The sequence below is a fragment of the Equus quagga genome, chromosome 5 (genome assembly GCF_021613505.1).
Source record: "Equus quagga isolate Etosha38 chromosome 5, UCLA_HA_Equagga_1.0, whole genome shotgun sequence".
NCBI classification, from domain to species: domain Eukaryota; kingdom Metazoa; phylum Chordata; class Mammalia; order Perissodactyla; family Equidae; genus Equus; species Equus quagga.
This window is the reverse complement of record NC_060271.1, coordinates 112,843,114-112,861,976: the sequence shown is the minus strand read 5'-3', so window position 1 is coordinate 112,861,976 and position 18,863 is coordinate 112,843,114. Positions and strand designations below refer to the sequence as shown.

Below are 18,863 nucleotides of genomic sequence, written 5' to 3'. Positions count from 1 at the left end.
GCGGCGGCGGCGGGCGGGCCGGCCGGCCTGGGGCCCTACCTGAGGCTGTGTACCAGCTCCCGGCGTGACTGGCTTCCCGGCAGACCACTCGGTTGGACATCTTGGTGCCTGTGCCGCCTATGGTGCACGAGGATGAATGAGGAGGCGGCGGCGGCGGCGGCAGGAGCGGCTCCGCGAGGGGACGAGACACCGCGGGCCCAGCCCAGGAGGAGGCGGCAGCGGGGAGGGGATCAGCCCGGCCCAGGAGGAGGAGGAAGAGGAGGAGGCGGCGGCCCAGGAGGAGGAGATGGCAGCCGGGGCGGTGGCGGCGGCAGCAACAATCACCACAAACTCCGGCGACCGCCGGAAGATGGGGCCCGCGGCGGCTTCACTGAGGCCCGGAAAGCCCTGGCCCCGGCCCCCGGCGTCGCCGCTGCTGCCCAGCCGGGGCTGGTTCCGCCGAGCCGCCCCCACGGCCCCCTCCCCTCCCCGCTGGCCTCCCCGAGCCACCGCCGGTGACCCCACCCCCGTGACTCCGCGCCCGCCCCCTCCCCCCACCCCCCGCGGGACTCCCCGCACCCACCCCCACCCCGGGCAGGGCCCTCCTGCCCGCCCGGCCGCCGGGCCGCCGGCCCCGCCCCGCCCCGCTCCTCCTCCGGCCGCGCGGTGAGGTTAACGGCGGAAACCGGACAGGCCAGGCGGCATCTGGGGTCGGGCGGCCCCGCGAGGAGGCAGCGGCGGCTGCGGCTCCGCGCACACAAAAGCCCAGGGCCGGGGCCTGAACCGGGGAAGGCAGACCCGGAGAAGAGCCAACGCTTCCTTACTCGCCACTCTAACGGGTCCTGCCCACTGAGCATGCCCAGCAGCCGCTGCCAGGCCCGCCGAGGAATCTCAACGTGCACGCTCCGCTCTCCGGGGTTTAGCGGCAGCAGAGGCTGGGAGGGGGAGGGCGCGGGGAGCAGGACGCAGCCGCAGGGCAAGCCCCCTCCCCCAGCCAACTTCCTTAAATGAAGAGCACCTAGGGCGTGCAGAGGCGGCTTTCCACGGGGAAAGTCCACCTCGGACTCCCCGTGATACGCAGGAGTCCTTCGTGGATTCGAACCCCCAAGGTTTCACTCCTAGGGACGCAAGTCTGTGGCCTCGTTGAGAAGTTCATTTGTAGAGGCTGCCACATGGTAGTGTGCTTGTGGTCCTGCAAATGCTGGCGTGTGCTTCACAGAGCCACTCTTAGCACCTAACCGTGGCTTTGACACTATAAACATATATCTTGTTTCATGTTATATTTATGTAGGTGCATGTCTTAACTCCCTAACTAAGGTGTGATATAGCTAGCCTCAGTTTTTCTCATCTATAAATTGGGGGTAACAATACTCAAGGGGTGGCCCTAGGATTATAAATTAATAAAATGTAAAGAGACTGATACACTAGGCATACGACAAACATTATATTCAACTCTTCGTTAGCTTATAAATCCCAGTATTCCACAGAAGTCAGGAACAAATAATTCTTTTAAAATTATAGAAGAATCACTGCAAAGTAGTCTCTCTTAGACCTCCAAGGAATCGTTGTTGGGAAGTAGACCATTCCAAAACTGGGAAAAGAGTAAAAGTTGCATATCTTCAATGAAAGATTTTGAGTTACAGCAATAAAATTGTTTTATCTGAATTTCACACTAAACAGATCCGTGGTAGAGTCCAAAGCAGACACTGGCTGCCTAAGCTTCCCTAGTGCCATAGTAATATGCCTTTTTTTAAAAAAAAAAAAAAAAAAAAAAAGGTACTTTCCTATTCCTACGCCTCCTCCCACCTTGGTCAGCTTTAAGGCCCAAGGACCTTGTGTGAGATCCCAGTCCTAAAGGCTGGCCAATTGCTGCAACATATCCGACTGTCACGCCTTTTTCTACATTGTTATTAGGCTAAAAAAACTCCAAAATGTACTTTTTACTCAATTTTTAACCCTCTCTCTTCACCACTGTCCCAAATATTAAAATATTGTGCAGCAAAAAAAAAAAAATGAATGTGCCAACTAGTCAATTTTGGGATAATGGAAAAAAGAGGACTGGAGCTCTGATTCCACGGTACTCTTCCTGAAGTACCAAAACTCAGTAATAACTGATAAAGTAGTGAACTTTTCCTTGTAAATTTCAAGAAAAGCAAACTGTTGATATGGTTGAAATGGTGTTGATAATGGTGGTAACTCGAAAATAATTATTACTGATTTGTTTCTGTGGACAAAAAAGGAAGGGAGGGACACTGGAAATAATGAACTAAGAAAGCTTCATATTTAGGCTGGTCAAATTAGAAAATCAAATTTTGAGTCCTGGCCCTGTCAATCACCAGCTGTGTGATCCTGGACATATAGTAATTTAACCTTTTAAAGCCTGAGTTTTCTCATCTGTCAAATGCAAACAGCGGTAATATCTAACTCACAGGCTTGCTCTAAGAATCTTTAAGGTATGTAAAAACAATTTGTAAGCTGTTCTTTGTAAATGTTCTTATCATTATCCTCTGCTCCTAGCAAGAATCCTATGTCTCATTCCAAACTAGTAATCTAATTTGAAATTAAGCTTCCTCCCTATTAAAGTGCTCAGTTGGAGGCTGCTTTCCCCAAAGGATTTTTCCTACTGGTCATATTGAGCAAAGACTACAATGCCAAGTAAAGTGAAAGGTTAGAAGATCTTCTATTGTCTCTAGAATCCTCTCAATATATATCCCACCATTACTTCTACACATCTTATTCTGGCTACTTATTCAAGGGTAGACTCTTGAAAGAAATAAGTTGAAACTATTCACTTACCCACCTCCCCTAAATTAAGGAAGATCCATATAATGCACAATACTCATTTCATATCTCAGGAGAAGCCTGTTTGGCAAAACTATGCAATTCCTATGTTATTATTAGTTTCCATTATATCCACCAGAAATTTGGGTTTGATGCCCCATAAATATAATTCATAGTAAAGGGCAAGGAAGAAATCTTCATTAATAGAGTGCGTATGAAGCATAGACTTCAACAAATAGGGCACCATTAGTCCCAGAACCCAACATTAATATCCTACATATTTTCTGAAATAGCATATTGGATATTAACTGCATCAGTCTGTACTAGCAAACGTCTAGAAACAACAATATCCATCAATATGAGATGTCTTAAATTAAGATACATCTATACTTATGAACCCTTAAAAAGAATGAGGTGATGCTACATATTTCTATGGAAAAAGCTCCAAAAAAATTTAAAAAGCAAATTGCAGAACAATGTGTAAAGTGTGCTACTATCTGTGGAAAAATGGATACTTATATTCTCATACACTTGCATATACATGGGATACTTCTAGAAGGAAACACAACAAACTGGTAACAGTAACTGTTTGGGCAGCTGAGTGCAAGGATGGACAAAAGATTTAAAGTTTTCAATGTATATCTTTGTGTATCTTTTTAATTTTGTGCCATATACATATACTACCGATACAAAAAAATACATCTTTAGGCTTGATTTTTTTTTTTTTTTTTTGTAATCTACATGGCAATATTGAATTAACCGTTTTTTTAAAACAAAGATTTTATTTTTCCTTTTGCTCCCCAAAGCCCCCTGGTACATAGTTGTATATTTTTAGTTGTGAGTCCTTCTAGTTGTGGCATGTGGGTTGCTGCCTCAGCATGGCTTGATGAGCAGTGCCATATCTGCACCCAGGATTTGAACCAGTGAAACCCTGGGCTGCCAGAGCAGAGTGCACGAACTTAACCACCCGGCCGGGGGGGGGGGGGGGGGGGGGGCCTTGAATTATTACCATTTTTAGATTTTACTTATCCACAACTGATAGTTTGATGAGCCCCTAATTATGGAAAGCCTTATATCGGAAAAATATTCTAGATTACTACAGGGTTTTGAAGAAATCAAGGTTGAGAGAAGAGTTTAGCATAAAGATGCTCTTTTGATTTCAAAGTAATACTCTAACTTACTTTCAGTAAACTTTGCTTCTTTCTTCTTTAGAAATCAAACTTAATATGTAACACTTATTAAACACTTACTACGTACCTGACACTGGGCTAAGTACATTTTTAATGATTCTTATAAGATGAAAATATGTTCATTTCCAATTTTTTGGAATAAATTTTGTACATAAAGCTTTTTTCAAATTTATTGTTAATATTATTTAGGATTCCCAGAAATTAAATAACTGACAAGAGGGGTTTTTTTTAAAGAAAATTCTTATTCATTTCTGACTACCTCTTTTATCTCTAGTGACCTATTTTCTACTATTATATTACTTTCCTACTTTCCTAATTTAAATCCAGAGGTTTTTAAACAAGTGGATTCTGGGTGATAGCCATTTACAGCTTTCATCTTTTGTCCTTGGTTACAATTTGATCATATGTACCAATGGCTCTATCCCAATTGAATTAGGCTCTCCAGGGCCCAGGCATGCATATATATATACATATTTTTTTTTAATTTACATATATACTTCCAATTTGTTAATGCCTTTTTGGAGTCCAATACAGGAAAATATCTGACTACAATATTTATGGTATCCCTACAACCATTCTATCATGTTTCTATGGGAAGTTATCATTCTTAAAATCCCACTATACTTTCTCCTAAGTGAGATTTAAACAACGGTTTAATATTCTTCCTATAGGCTCGTCAGAATTAGATAGACCAACGCCTATCTAAACTGTTTTTCTTTTTTTCAATTCAAAGTCTCTATTTCCTTTAGGAATCTATTCCTGATTTACTCTACTGTTCCTCCCACTAACCACCTACTGACATAATTCAAGAATTCACTCAATAAGAAAAAGTACATTCTTCTATTTCTGTATTTGTTTGCTAAGCAATATCTTCCTCATTAAATTAAGCACTCAAAAGGTAGGAATTGTTTCTATAATTTCCAGATACACATAAAATACCTAATCAAAGTATAGGAGAAGCTTGCTTAACTGACTTCTATTTAACCAACTTACTGGAGTAAGTGATGCTCTCCATTCCCATAGTAAAATACACTGAAAAATGCCCGCCACAAGCTGAACATTTGAAGCTGGTAGACCACACCTTTTAGGAAACTCTCACACTTTTGCACTCTCCTAGGTTTGTGTGCAGAACAAGGATCAATTACATTCTTTAACTTATTTATACCAGTTGTACTAGGTACTGCCATGACATATTTTAATTAGATATTACACAAACCAATAAAATACAAACGTAATGTAAAAGGTGTATGTACAAATATTAGATGGAAAGTTTTGGGAAGAATCAATAAAAACAACTGTCAAATTAGAAGCAGATAAGATGACTGAAGGCTGAAGGAAAAAAACATGAAAAAAGTGTAGGATTCTACAAATTACTTCTTAAATGTCTAAAATCTTACTCAACTTTCAAAAAATCTGAAACTGAAATTTGTAGACATTATAGGGATGGTTTGTGGAAGAAAGATGATACAGAATTCCAATCAAAGAACTTAGAACCAGAGAAAAGACTGAAATCAAAATATTTTTAAGTTTTAAAAAACTGTTTAGTGTCATTTATGATTCCCTATTACTCTTTCATCTACCAGCCTGAGAAGAGGGCTTCTACTGTACACATATAAGGGCTAATTTTTCTCCCCAAAGAAAAATTTTAAGCATATCTGAGAGCATTACAGCAGAGGGTAATATAGCATTGAGGAGAGGTAACACAGCATTAAGCTGGGTTTGAATCCTTGCCCTGAACTTACTTCCCCTGAAACCTTGAGCAAGTTAACTAAGTCTCACTTTCTTCATCGAAAAACGTGGTATTAAAATGAAACCTATCTCATAGGTTTTGAGGATTAAATGATAATTCATATAAAGTATTTAACATGGTGCCTGGCACATGGTAAGTGCTCGGTAAGTAGCATGTGCACTGCCAGCAAGACATGCCTATTCTCAGTCCTCACTGAAAACGTATCAATTTCAAGATGGAGTAATTTAAGCTCCATCTCAAAGATAATTCAATAGAACACTGGAAGTAGACCAGGACTACGCAGAGAACTGCATTACTTCTAAGTGGTCATTAACCAGAGGTGTGTATCAGAATGCCTTAAAGAGTTTTTGTCAAATTCAGAAGCCCAGGCTCTATCCCAATTGAATTAGGCTCTCCAGGGCCCAGGCATGCATATATATATACATATTTTTTTTAATTTACATATATACTTGACATATATATTTATATCTGAGAAGTTTTCCCCAAGTGGCTCTGATGTGAATCACTGGTGAAGAACTACTGTTAAGAAGATAAAATTATTGATGCTTTAATAAAAGGTTACCCAGTTAGTACTAAATGTTAAAATATCACTAAAAAGACTTGGGTAGAACATGTGAGTTAGCTAAATAACCAAAATAAATTTGATGGGATACTTGTGAAAAGTACTGTATAAGCAAGAGATCCCAGTATTTCCAGGTTTTTCCTATTCAAATATTTGGATCTACAGATGTAAATCAAAACCATAGCATCAGGGGGCCGACCCCATGGCCGAGTGGTTAAGTTCATGCGCTTGCTTCAGCGGCCCAGGGTTTGGATCCTGGGCGCAGACACGGCACCGTTCATTAGGCCATGTTGAGGCAGTGTCCCACATGCCACAACTAGAAGGACCCACAACTATAATATACAACTATGTACTGGGAGGAAAAAAAGCAGGGGTAAAAAAAAAGATTGGCAACAGTTGTTAGCTCAGGTGCCAATCTTAAAAAAAAACCCATAGCACCATCTCCCTGCAAGCGTCACTCCTTCTTTGCATTTTTTTTTTTTTTGAGGAAGATTAGCCCTGAGCTAACTACTGCCAATCCTCCTCTTTTTGCTGAGGAAGACTGGTCCTGAGCTAACATCCGTGTTCATCTTCCTCTACTTTATATGTGGGACACCTACCACAGCATAGTTTTTGCCAAGCAGTGCCATGTCCGCACCCAGGATCCAAACCCGCAAACCCCAGGCCACCGAGAAGCAGAATGTGCGAACTTCACCGCTGCGCCACCGGGCCAGCCCCCTCACTCTTTCTGAAAGAAGTTTTTCCTGTGTTAAAGAGAACTTTAATTAAATTAACTAATTAAATTTCTAACTTTGCCTCCCCATATTTAGCTTGGAGACAGAAGTCTTTAATATGCTTACAAAGGAGGGTTTCTCAACCTCAGAATTCAACATTTTGAGCTGAATCATTCTTGAGGAGGGTATGGCACCTACGCTGTCTTGTGCGTTCCAAGATATTTAGCAGTATCTCTGGCCTTTACCCACTAGATGCCCCACCTTACTCCACTTGTGACAACCAAAACGTTTCTAGACATCACCAACATCCTCTGGAGAGATGGGGGCAAAATCACTTTGAGTTGAGAACCACTGCTCTAACGAATGTTTTTCCTGCTCGGCTCTCTTCAGACAATTTTCTCTTTTCTGAGTTAGTGAGTTATCTCAATTTCTTCACACAGGCCAAAGTGAACAGATCCAAAAAGGACTGGCTAGTGTTTTTTATTACAAAAAGCAGCAATGATATTAACCAGCACAAGTACTTCTCACTGAGTTATCAGCAACACGTTGGTTGAACTGGGTTTGAATGCCCATTCAAGCACTTATCAGCAGTGCGGTCTTGAGCAAATCCCCTAACTTCCCCAAATCTGTTTCCTCATCTGCAAAATGGGAGTAACAATATCTACTTTGCAGAGTTTCTATGTGAGATAATTTAAGTAAAATAGTACTGTGCCTGACACATAAAATTGCAATAAATGATAGCTATTACTATATTATTACCATAAAGGCTGACAGCATTGGAGAATACTGTACACCCTCTGAAATACTTCAGCAGTATTCCAACTTTACTGTGCATTGAATCACCTCTGATGTTTGTTAAAAAGTGAAGATGCTGAGATCCCATCCTCTGAGAGGTCCAGGGATAACGCTGAGAAAAACCGGCTGAGATTTTTTTAACATTATACTTGACTCTGGTAGATTTTCATGCTGCTGTAAAAGCCTACAGCATTCTAAGACACAAGAAAGAAGCAATTTCTGAAAACAACTGAACCATATAAAATGCAGAACAAAAACTACTTTAAAATAATGATATTTTAACAGTTTATTTTGAAGGTCATTTTAAAAAGAAAGTTAAAGACAATCAGAAAAAACTGCACAGAATACACTCATTAAATAAGTATGGTGACTAAATCAAAATAAGAGAAATATATTTTCTTCTGCAACTCCGGAAATAAGTTCTGTTGTCCTGAAGGTTCTTATACTTCCAAAAAGGGGGGAAAATCATGGCAATTAAAGCTGCCTCTTAATCATGTAAATCTACAGTAGAAACCAAATTTTTCTGTTCTTCCCAATAGGTCAGTTTCGATCTTCAAACTGTGCCTTGTTTTTTAAAAGATATGATGCTAGAAATTCAATGGGATTTGGTGGTCTGTAAGAGAAAAAAAATCCAAAATTTAGAAATTTATATTCTAGATGTGTTAATTTAAATGTTTTTGCTCCATAATCATTTTAATTTTCATTTTATATTCAAAGCCCATTCATAGTAAATATGGTAAATGACAATGGCAAGCAAGTTAGCCAACAATATAGTTTAAAGAGACTAAAGTTTTTATAGGATTTAACACTGCTTATGAATGCAATTCCCAAACACAAGTTTCAAAAATGTAGTAACAATGTGATGACGATACCTAAGGGAAATAATGACTTGAAGGGGTCACAAGGGAGGCATGTAGGGTGCTGGCAGCTTTCAGTTTCTTGATCTGAGTACAAGTTACATGGGTATGTTTGGTTTCTGAAAATTCATCAAGCTATATATCTATGATATACGTAATTTTCTACGTAAGTATTATCTTTCAATAAGAGTACAAAAACAACACAGGAAAATGGCTGTGGCATCACTAAGACATGTAGATGAATTCTCCAAGTGATTAGTCAAAGGGAGCAATACTCATTTGGACAAGTGAGTTCTGTTGTTTCTTTTTAAAAAGTAACTTCTATTTTTCTTCAAATATTTAAATAAATAATAATTCTAATATTGCCACCACACAGCACACCTGAGAAGTTAAACACTTTTTTAAATTAAGAGGTAGGGGGAGGGAGGGTTGGAGTTGTTAAGAGAGTAGATCCTTGGGGCCAGCCTGGTGATGCAGTGATTAAGCTCGCACATTCCACTTTGGTGGCCCGGGGTTTGCCAGTTCAGATCCCAGGTGCAGGACATGGCACCGCTTGGCAAGCCATGCTGTGGCAGGCGTCCCACATATAAATTAGAGGAAGATGGGCATGGATGTTAGCTCAGGGCCAGTCTTCCTCAGCAAAAAGGGTAGGATTGGCAGCGCATGTTAGCTCAGGGCTAATCTTCCTCAAAAGAAAAAAAAGTAGATCCTAAGAGTTCTCATCATAAGGAGAAATTCTTTTTCTTTTTATTGTATCTATATGAGTTGATGGATGTTAACTAAACCTACTGTGGTAATCATTTCACAATATGTGTAAATCAAACCATCATGCCATACACTTTAAACTTATACAGTGATGCATGTCAATTATTTCTCAATAAAACTGGAAAAAAATTTAAAAAATAGTTATTTCATATTTATCTTTTTTTTTTAAAGATTTATTTTTTTTCCTTTTTATCCCCAAAGCCCCCCAGTACATAGTTGTATATTCTTTGTTGTGGGTCGTTCTAGTTGTGCCATGTGGGACGCCTCAGCGTGGTTTGATGAGCGGTGCCATGTCCACGCCCAGGATTCGAACCAACGAAACACTGGGCTGCCTGCAGCGGAGTGCGCGAACTTAACCACTCGGCCACAGGGCCAGCCCCCATATTTATCATTTTTACATAAATTATTCTTATAGCGAAAAAGTCCAAACATGAAAACTTGGGGAAAACATTTATTTTAAACCCTACTATGAAAAAGCATATTTAGAATAAATATTATAAAAACTATATTAGAAATCATAATGATGTCAAAACATTCCCTTAACATTTTTCTTTTTAAAGATTTTATTTTTCCTTTTTCTTCCCAAAGCCCCCCGGTACATAGTTGTGTATTTTTAGTTGTGGGTCCTTCTAGTTGTGGCATGTGGGACGCTGCCTCAGCATGACTTGATGAGCAGTGCCATGTCTGCGCCCAGGATCCAAACTGGCGAAACCCTGGGCCGCCAAAGCGGAGCACGCAAACAACCACTCGGCCACAGAGCCGGCCCCCCCTTAACACTTTAGACAGCCTTTTGAACTGAATAGACAAAGACAACATTTTTCACAAAATATTTATGATTAATTTGATGATTTATTTTGCCAGAACTCCTTACTTAAAATTTGTATTTACATTTAACAGCATGTTACTTAAAAACTTCTTCAAATTTTTCTCCTAACATTTAAAGTAATATTTAGAATTTCTAAGATATTGGCCTTCTTTAGAGAAAGAAAAAATATATATATATATATAAGATGTTCACATTTCAATTGTCAGTGGCACAGACAAGAAATACCTTGTAGTCATAAATAAATACTATTTTATAAATATAAAAATCCAAGACAAATATTTAATGTGAATTCATATAATTTCTACATTAACTAATATACGTATTTTAAATCAACAACTATTTCTTAGTGTAAGATGAGACATATTTCCATCAAGTTCTTTATCAAGTTATATCAGTTTGCTACAGGATTCATTATTATTCTTTGAATAAAATATAATTTATACCTAATAAATGTTAACTAATGTAACTTACAAAAAATTTTTCTTATTAGATTTGCTTATACACAAGAAAATTTAAATAGAATTACTAGGGAAAAACATGCACAGAAAAGAGAAAAACTGTAACCTTCTAATAAAGAAATGTAAATTAAAACAACTTGGCAAGAAAAGTTTATAACACTCATGCTATTGAGCCCTGATGAGATTGGAAGAATTTTAAGGATAAACTTTTGAACAGAAATGTGATATAAAGTGTCACAAATCAAAAAAAATAGTCATGTCCTTTGAACTAGAAAACCAGCTCTTGGGAATTTATCATAAGAAAGTAATTAAACAAAAGCCAAAGAGGCATGAAAATAGATAAACTGCCTGGTGACCTATAATAACAAAGGAAATTGGACCTAAATGTTCAACAATGAGAAAATGGCTAAGTTAACTGTGGTATTATTATAATTTAAATTATAATCACAAAGGCTATACAGAGATACAGAAAAAGTTTTATCATAATATTAAGTAAAAAGAAGATACAAAATTACATGTATACCATGATTAAAATCTTTACAAATATGCACATGCTTTAAGACAAGTAGAAAAAAATGAAAGTGCCTGAATTGAGATTATGGGCTGACTTCTTTAAAAATAAATCTTTTATACTCATAAATTCCTTACATAGTAAAAAATAACTATACAAAACTAATGATATTTCAATTCAGGAAGTCTACTTTGCTTTCTCTGGTAACTCCATTTGCAGACACTCTTACCTTTCCTTTGCAAGCACAGCAAGTCCTTGTAACAAGATAGGCACAACTGTCTGATCCAGGTAGGCACGAGTTGGTAAAGACTGGAGATCCACTTTCTGTTTTGATGACTTTTCTGCATTAATCTTCTCGTTTTCTACTATCCTCTAGTGAATTCAAAGACATGCATTAATATGACAAATAACTAGATTATTTTCAGTGTTAAACAAAAATTAATGGAAATATGACACTAATAGAAAAGACAAATCAATGACCAGAAACGTGGCGTGAATCTGCAAGTCTTTCTCCAAAATAAAATCAGACGCTGATTTTCTAATCCTCTAAATTTCATTCAAGCTTTCTCTCTCTGAAGGCACCATAATCTCTCATTCTTTTAATATCATATCTTCAGATCCTACTCTTTCTCCCTTTCCTTCTGCTTTTTTTTAGAAGTAATACAAGTCACTTTTTCTTTTTTTCATGAGAATACCTTCTCACAGTGTGCTTCAAAAAATCTAGACACGACTCTAAATAGCACTGTGACAGTGAGAAAGCTAGTCCTGTTTCAATTCTTTCATCATAGATAATATAAAGAAAAAAGATTCAGTCTGGTACTAATACATCTTTAACACTTCTGTAAAACTTGCTAAACTCCCTTAACGGAAAGAGCTAGGTTCAGGCTCAGAGCCTTCAATGGCAACAGAATCTAGCTAAAATTTATTACCAGTTTTGTATTCACTGTTTCCATTTTTATGGCTACCTTCTATTACAATGAGAATGCTTTTCCATTGATGTTTCTTTTTCAAAGAAATGCATCCATGATTTTTAAAAGTAAATAGATTTAAGGAAAAATAACATGGGGCAGCTTGGTGGCACAGCGGTTAAGTTCACACATTCTGATTTGGCGGCCCAGGGTTTGCCGGTTCGGATCCTGGGTGCTGACATGGCACCGCATGGCAAGCCATGCTGTGGTAGGCGTCCCACATATAAAGTAGAGGAAGATGGGCACAGATGTTAGCTCAGGGCTAGTTTTTTTGTTTTTTTTTTTTTGAGGAAGATTAGCCCTGAGCTAACTGCTGCCAATCCTCCTCTTTTTAAGCCGAGGAAGACTGGCCCTAAGCTAACATCCATGCCCATCTTCCTTTACTTTATATGTGGGACGCCTACCACAGCATTGCTTTTGCCAAGCAGTGCCATGTCTGCACCCAGGATCTGAACCAATGAACCCCAGGCCTCTGAAGCAACACGTATGCACTTAACGGCTGAGCCACTGGGCCAGCCCCTCAGGGCCAGTCTTCCTCAGCAAAAAGAGGAGGATTAGGGGCTGGCCCCGTGGCCGAGTGGTTGGGTTTGCGAGCTCCCCTGCAGGTGGCCAGTGTTTCATTGGTTCGGATCCTGGGCGCGGACATGGCACTGCTCATCGGGCCACGCTGGGGCGGCGTCCCACATGCCACAACGAGGTGGACCCACAACGAAGAATATACAACTATGTAACGGGGGGCTTTGGGGAGAAAAAGGAAAAAAATAAAATCTTTAAAAAAAAAAAAAAGAGGAGGATTAGTGGCAGACATTAGCTCAGGGCTAATCTTCCTCAAAAAAAAAAAACCAAACCAATAATAGCCCAAAAAACCAGGGGAAATGACTAATACGGAAAAGATCATTAATGTGACATTTAAATGATGTTTAGGAAACAATGACTTATACTTTCTACCCCTAAGGATCCCAAAATTTGGGGCCTTTCACACAGATTCATCTGACATTCAGAGCATCAAAAATGAGTGTATTGAAAAACTTTGCCTTCTTTTGGAAATCTACCATTTTAGAAATTTAGAAATAAGTAGCCATCTAAAAGACAAAACACTATTAAGAGGACTTTTATTTAAACGAACTTTGATCCAATCATACTCGAACTGGATATGAATGAATCAACAATTCTTCTAGATGATTTTTTTTAGACAATTTTATTTTGTAAGAATTGAGAAAAAACTTTATTTGCATACTTACAATATATATATCATAGTTTCCAAAGACACCTCCCATAACTACGTCAGGCTACTATTCTAGTTTTGCTTATGATTTTTCAATCTAATTTTGGGACTCAGAGAAAATCATTTTCTATACTTAATGTATAAAATAACTATTTGCCAATGCATTAAGAAACTTACTGTTCCTCAATAAATTTCAATAGATAATACCCATATATGACAAAAACTAGTCAGTTACATGACATTCCAATGCCTTCAATAAGAAATAGCAGTGCCTAAGCAACTCCTATAGATCCTATAATAAACTCCTTGACCAAGTCCTCTCATTTATTTCAATCAAACACTTACTGAATACCCACTACATGCCAATTGCTATGCTTAATTTTAGTTGAGTCAAATCCCGAATTAATCTAAAAAATATATATCCAAATTACCACACAAAAAAAGAGTAAGCTGTTAACAGCGTAAAACAGTGATCACAAAAATGGAAAAATATGAGGTGAGCCCTAGCTTACTGCCTCCTGTCTGAAGAATTAATATGATGTAATCCAGGGAGAATGAACCCAAGCAGAGCCCAGCAGTCTCCCTGAGTTGAGAAGACAGAGGAGAAAATTCAGGGAGACCAAGATAACTAAAATTTGCAGGGTGGAGTACTGAAGAGAAGAGAGTTGCATGGAGATGAGACAGTTGCACAGAAAGAGACTAAAGAGATTGCCTTCCAGCCTTCAGGTGAGTACTTATCAGTGCATGGGTGTGAGGAAGCTATCTAAGGCCAGGGGAAAAAAACATGAAAAGAGCAAGAGGTCCAATCCCTGGAACTCACACAAAGCCAGGAGTAGTTCATGTTCCTGTGTCCTGGAATGGGAAAACCTCATAATACATGATGCATTGGGTAGAATACACAAGAGGAGGAAATTAGGCCTAAACTAAAGGCTGGTCTGGTCTCACCTAACAAAGCTTAAAAAACAAACCTCGGGGGCCAGCCCCGTAGCCTAGTGGTTAAGTTCGTGTGCTCCGCTTCGGTGGGCCAGGGTTTCGCTGGTTCAGATCCTGGGCACGGACATGGCTCCACTCATCAGGCCACGCTGAGGTGGTGTCCCACACAGCACAACCAGAAGGACCCACAACTGAAATATACAACTATGCACTGGGCGGATTTGGGGAGAAAAAGCAGAAAGAAAAAAAAAAAGAAGATTGGCAACAGTTGTTAGCTCAGGTGTCAATCTTAAAAAAAAACCCTCAAAAGATCAAATTGTGGGGCCAGCTCAGGGCGCAGCAGTTGAGTTTACAGGTTCTGCTTCGGCAGCCTGGGGTTCACCGATTCAGATCCCGGATGCAGACCTATGCACCGTTTACCAAGCAATGCTGTGGCAGGCATCCCACATATAAAGCAGAGGAAGATGAACACGGATGTTAGCTCAGGGCCAGTCTTCCTCAGCAAAAAGAGGAGGATTGGTGGCAGATGTTAGCTCAGGGCTAATCTTCCTCAAAAAATAAAAATAAAAAAAGACCAAATTGTTTTCAAGTAACTTAACTGTGTCTTAGAACAAAGCTCAAGAATGTTGGAAGGAGGGGCTGGCCCTATGGCTAAGTGGTTAAGTTCATGTGCTCTGCTTCAGCAGCCCAGGGTTTCACCAGTTTGGATCCTGGTCGTGGACGTGGCACCCCTTGTCAGGCCATGCTGAGGCGGCATCCCACATAGCAGAACCAGAGGCACTCACAACTAGAATATACAACTATGTAATGGGAGGCTTTGGGGAGAAGAAGGAGAAAAAGAATGTAGGAAGGAATACAAAAATAACTAGTACCCAAAAGGGTAAACTTCACAATGCCCAGCCTCCAATAAAAAATTACCAGACAGGCAAAGAAGCAGGAAAATACTACCCATAATGAGGAGAAACATCAATCCACAGAAACAGATCCAGGAATGACACAGACGGTAGAACAGGCAATGCCATTAAACCAGTTATTATTTCATATGTTCAAGAAGTCCAAAAAAACTCTAAACTCCTAGATCTAAGAAACTCAATGAATCCTAAGCACAAGAAACAGAATTTTTTTTTTTAAAGATTGGCACCTGAGCTAAGAACTTGCCAAACTTTTTTTTTGCTTTTTCTCCCCAAATCCCCCCAGTAGATAGATGTATACTTTTAGTTGTGGTCCTTCTAGTTGTGGCACATGGGATGCCACCTCAACATGACCTGATGAGGGGTGCCATCTCTGCACCCAGGATCCGAACCTGCGAAACCCTGAGCTGCCAAAGTGGAGCGTGTGAACTTAACCACTCGGCCATGGGCCTGGCCCCCAGAAAAATTTTTTTAAAGTACAACAAGGCACATCATAATCAGTTTATTTTAAACCTGTAATATCATCTTAAAAGCACAAAGAGAAAGGACATTAAGTATGGAGGAGCGAAGATAGGAATGATAGCAGACTTCTCATCAGAAACGCCAGCCAGAACACAGTGGAGTAAACCTGCACCCAGCAAAAGACTCTCAAAAACGAAGCAAAAATAATGACCTTTTCAGACATTTAGAAGCTTAAAGAATTCCTTACCAGCAGACCTGCACTATAAGAAATGTTAAAGGAAGCCTTTCAAGTGGAAGGAAAATAATACGAGGTGGAAATCTGGATCTACACAAGAATGAAGAGCCCCAAGATGGTAAATATGTGGGCAAATGTGAAATACTCCTTTCTTCTACTGTTTACATCTCTTTAAAGATAATTGTCCTTTTAAAGAAAATATAAAAATAATGAATTGCAGAGTTTATAACATACGTAGAAGTAAAATATATGATAACAATAGTACAAAGGCCAGGAGAGAGGAAATGGAAGAATACTGTTGTAAGGCTCTTACACAATACATGAAAAGACCTAACACCACTTCAAGGTAAATTGTGGTAAGTTAAACTTGCATACTATAAATCCTAAAGCAATCACCTAAAAAAGTAAAATGGAATCATAAGAGAATAAGCAGCAGCAGTTGTAAACTAGTGGTTTCCAGACCATTAGATATCACAAACATGTAAATTAGAAATAACATAATGAATGAAGGGACTGACATAGGGTTGTTAACTCTATTTTGCCAAGTAAAAACTTACAAACGGACAAACATTATTATTTTACTATCACCATTAATTCATAAAAGAACAGGCATTTAAAATTATAGAAGCAGGAAGACCAATCACCAAATAATATATCATTATCAAACACTCACTCCACTCTCATTTTTTTCACTGTACTATGGAAATTGGTCTGAGGGTTTGAGAAGAAGCATTTGGGTAACAGTGCTCTACTATATCCTGGCTCGGGCTTCATATACAAACACCATCAAGAAAAGACTATGCTGATGCCTAAAATAACTAAAACACAAAGTGGTGTAGAGAATCTTCACCTGATTCAGCATAGCCATTCAATTAAAAACTACATTATGAAAAGACATCGATTCTCTCCTTAATACTGATATCAAACCAATAAATATTCCCAGAAATTCTATAGGCACAGAGTAATCCGTGCCAGCCAGTAATCCACATGCCAGTAAACTCTAAGAGTTGGTCAAGATCGGCAATACAATTTAATACTACCTCAAAAATGTCAACCTGCCTAGGTTTCACAGCTCTCCTGTGCAAGTAACATGCTTCTTGGTGACCTTAGACAAGTTACTAAACTTCTCTGAGTCTTATAAGGCTGAAGATACACGCAAACTACTTAGGAGTGTGCCTAGTACATGGTAAAAAGGCTGAAGAAAAATCAGCAGCTGTTACCATTATTATTCTCCTTGGAAATGCTCCCGCCCTTATTATCCAAACTTAATAACTGGTGATTTTTTTTTAATAAGACACACACATCTCCTCCAGGAAGGCTTTATTTTCCTAACCGATCCCACCCAGCTCTGGTTAATTCGTTTGTTCCAGCGTTTGTCATTCATTTACAAAGTAACTTCTACTTTTAGACAACCACCTCCTAGCCCTTACATGAAAAGGCTATATAAAAGTATACCTTCCTCTGTATGTTTTTCACATGTATTCTCTGAATTCAGACTTAACCGTGTAAGGCAAAAACAGTGTCTACTATGTGTATTATAGCTTCCAATGGCACCTACAAAGAAATCAACATTTATTAAATGTTGACTCCACCAACGCACTATTCTGATACAAAGACAATGGTTTTCTTAATTTCAATGCGCAGTTTTTCCAAAGTAATATTCCAACAAACGCATTAATAGCCACCAAACAAAAAGAGTCTGACAGTCAGTAATAGTAACGTATGTTTGCTTTTTTATATCACTTTAGAAGTTCAACCTCTTGATTCAAAACTAATTTTTACGTCTGTATATCACGAAGTATCAGTACTGCTAATAAAACAAGCTACCTATAATTTGATACTATTTGGTTCATGATGATAAAGTTTTCCCTCGTGCAAAGCAACCTAGTAAAAATGGATCCCAAGTCTCCTCCAGCTCCTAAGAGACGCACAGAAACACCACAGAACTGGGCGACTTACCTCGACGTTATCTGTGAGACCATACTCAGCGTGAGGATTTTCTGCAACCTAGAAAACAAAACACAGGTCACAGAAACATCAGCCACTCTTTATCGCTGCACGCCGCCACCCTGAATCCAGGGCCTCCCAGTACCTGCGTCTGTCCCTCCATCATCTGCTCTGGCTCCATGGCGGACCCTGCAAGTCACAGTTCCCGGTTACCAGTCTTGGAAAACAAGAAGAATCGTGAGTTACCCGGGAGATTTCGGCACGAACACGCTAGAATCGAGTCCAGCCCAGCCCCCGACCCCGCCCCTCACCCCCACCTGGGCGCGGGAGCACCCCGAGCAGTAGAGGAGCAGGGTTGGGACAGTCCACCACCGGGCGCCCGCATCAGGTCCGGAAGGTCCGCGATAGTCCCAAGAACCTAGAAGATGTGAGGACAGGGGGAAAGGGAGCTGATTACCCGCGCCCAAGCCGTTGGTTCCTAAGAGCCCTGAACCGCGCCACCAACTCCCAGCACAAACCACTTCCGCCGTAAGTGACGGATATCGCACGACTGCCGCGCCTGCGCAGAACTCCCCAGCTGGTATGGGGCGGGAGGGACTCTGACCGGTCCTGAGTCTACGTTACTTTCTGCGGTCCGCAGGGTATCCTGGCCAAGGGTGGACCCTGGGTCTGTGAGAGAATCTTCCTCGGCGTTCCCACCCAGAGCTAGTGGCACCCCAGCTGCAGACCCCGTGACTAGCCCAGCCCGCAGGGGTTCGGCCCGCCCAGGCTTCGGTGCTGCCTGAAAGCTTCTGCCGAAGCTCTTCCTCGCGGAACCAAAACCACTTGTTGGGTAGTTCTTAATAGAAAATCACAGGCTCAAGTTCAACTATCTGCGAAAGAATGTCAGTGTTTTGCTCTAAAGCCAGAAGTGGGGGAAGAAGCAGTGACTGGAGGTTTCCTAGTAAGCTCTTATTCAAGTACTTAAATCTGCGGATAAGCGGTGTTAGCGCTAC

The 18,863-nt window shown here is 40.2% G+C and overlaps 2 protein-coding genes across 3 annotated transcripts in view; both read right to left on the bottom strand.

The window, feature by feature from the left end:
• Positions 1–822, bottom strand: part of MEMO1 (mediator of cell motility 1) — a 119,533-nt gene extending 118,711 nt beyond the window's left edge. The window contains exons 1-2 of the mRNA XM_046662157.1: positions 804–822; positions 40–117 (exon numbers count right to left, since the gene is read on the bottom strand). Of these exons, the coding sequence (XP_046518113.1) occupies positions 40–100 (61 nt within the window). The 5' untranslated portion in view covers positions 101–117; positions 804–822. The remainder of the gene's footprint in view (positions 1–39; positions 118–803) is intronic.
• Positions 823–8,041: 7,219 nt separating this feature from the next.
• DPY30 (dpy-30 histone methyltransferase complex regulatory subunit) lies at positions 8,042–18,423 on the bottom strand. 2 transcript variants are annotated; one of them, XM_046660087.1, is made up of 5 exons: positions 18,326–18,423; positions 18,014–18,085; positions 17,881–17,928; positions 11,417–11,559; positions 8,042–8,383 (listed from the first exon to the last, which is right to left on the bottom strand). In XM_046660087.1, the coding sequence occupies exons 2-5, from the start codon at positions 18,047–18,049 to the stop codon at positions 8,311–8,313; spliced, it is 300 nt and encodes a 99-aa protein (XP_046516043.1). In that variant the 5' UTR covers positions 18,050–18,085; positions 18,326–18,423; the 3' UTR covers positions 8,042–8,310. The 2 variants fall into 2 exon arrangements, with proteins under 2 accessions (XP_046516043.1, XP_046516044.1); XM_046660088.1 differs by having other exon boundaries at positions 18,186–18,327.
• Between the last annotated feature and the right edge of the window lie 440 nt (positions 18,424–18,863).

Excerpts from the sequence above, each read along its gene's own strand:
- DPY30 (XM_046660087.1), bottom strand. The coding sequence starts at position 18,049 with ATGGAGCCAGAGCAGATGATGGAGGGACAGACGCAG. Across the intron at positions 17,929-18,013 it reads TGATGGAGGGACAGACGCAG|GTTGCAGAAAATCCTCACGC; the intron begins GTACTGGGAGGC and ends TTTGTTTTCTAG. Across the intron at positions 8,384-11,416 it reads GCTGTGCTTGCAAAGGAAAG|ACCACCAAATCCCATTGAAT; the intron begins GTAAGAGTGTCT and ends TTTCTCTTACAG.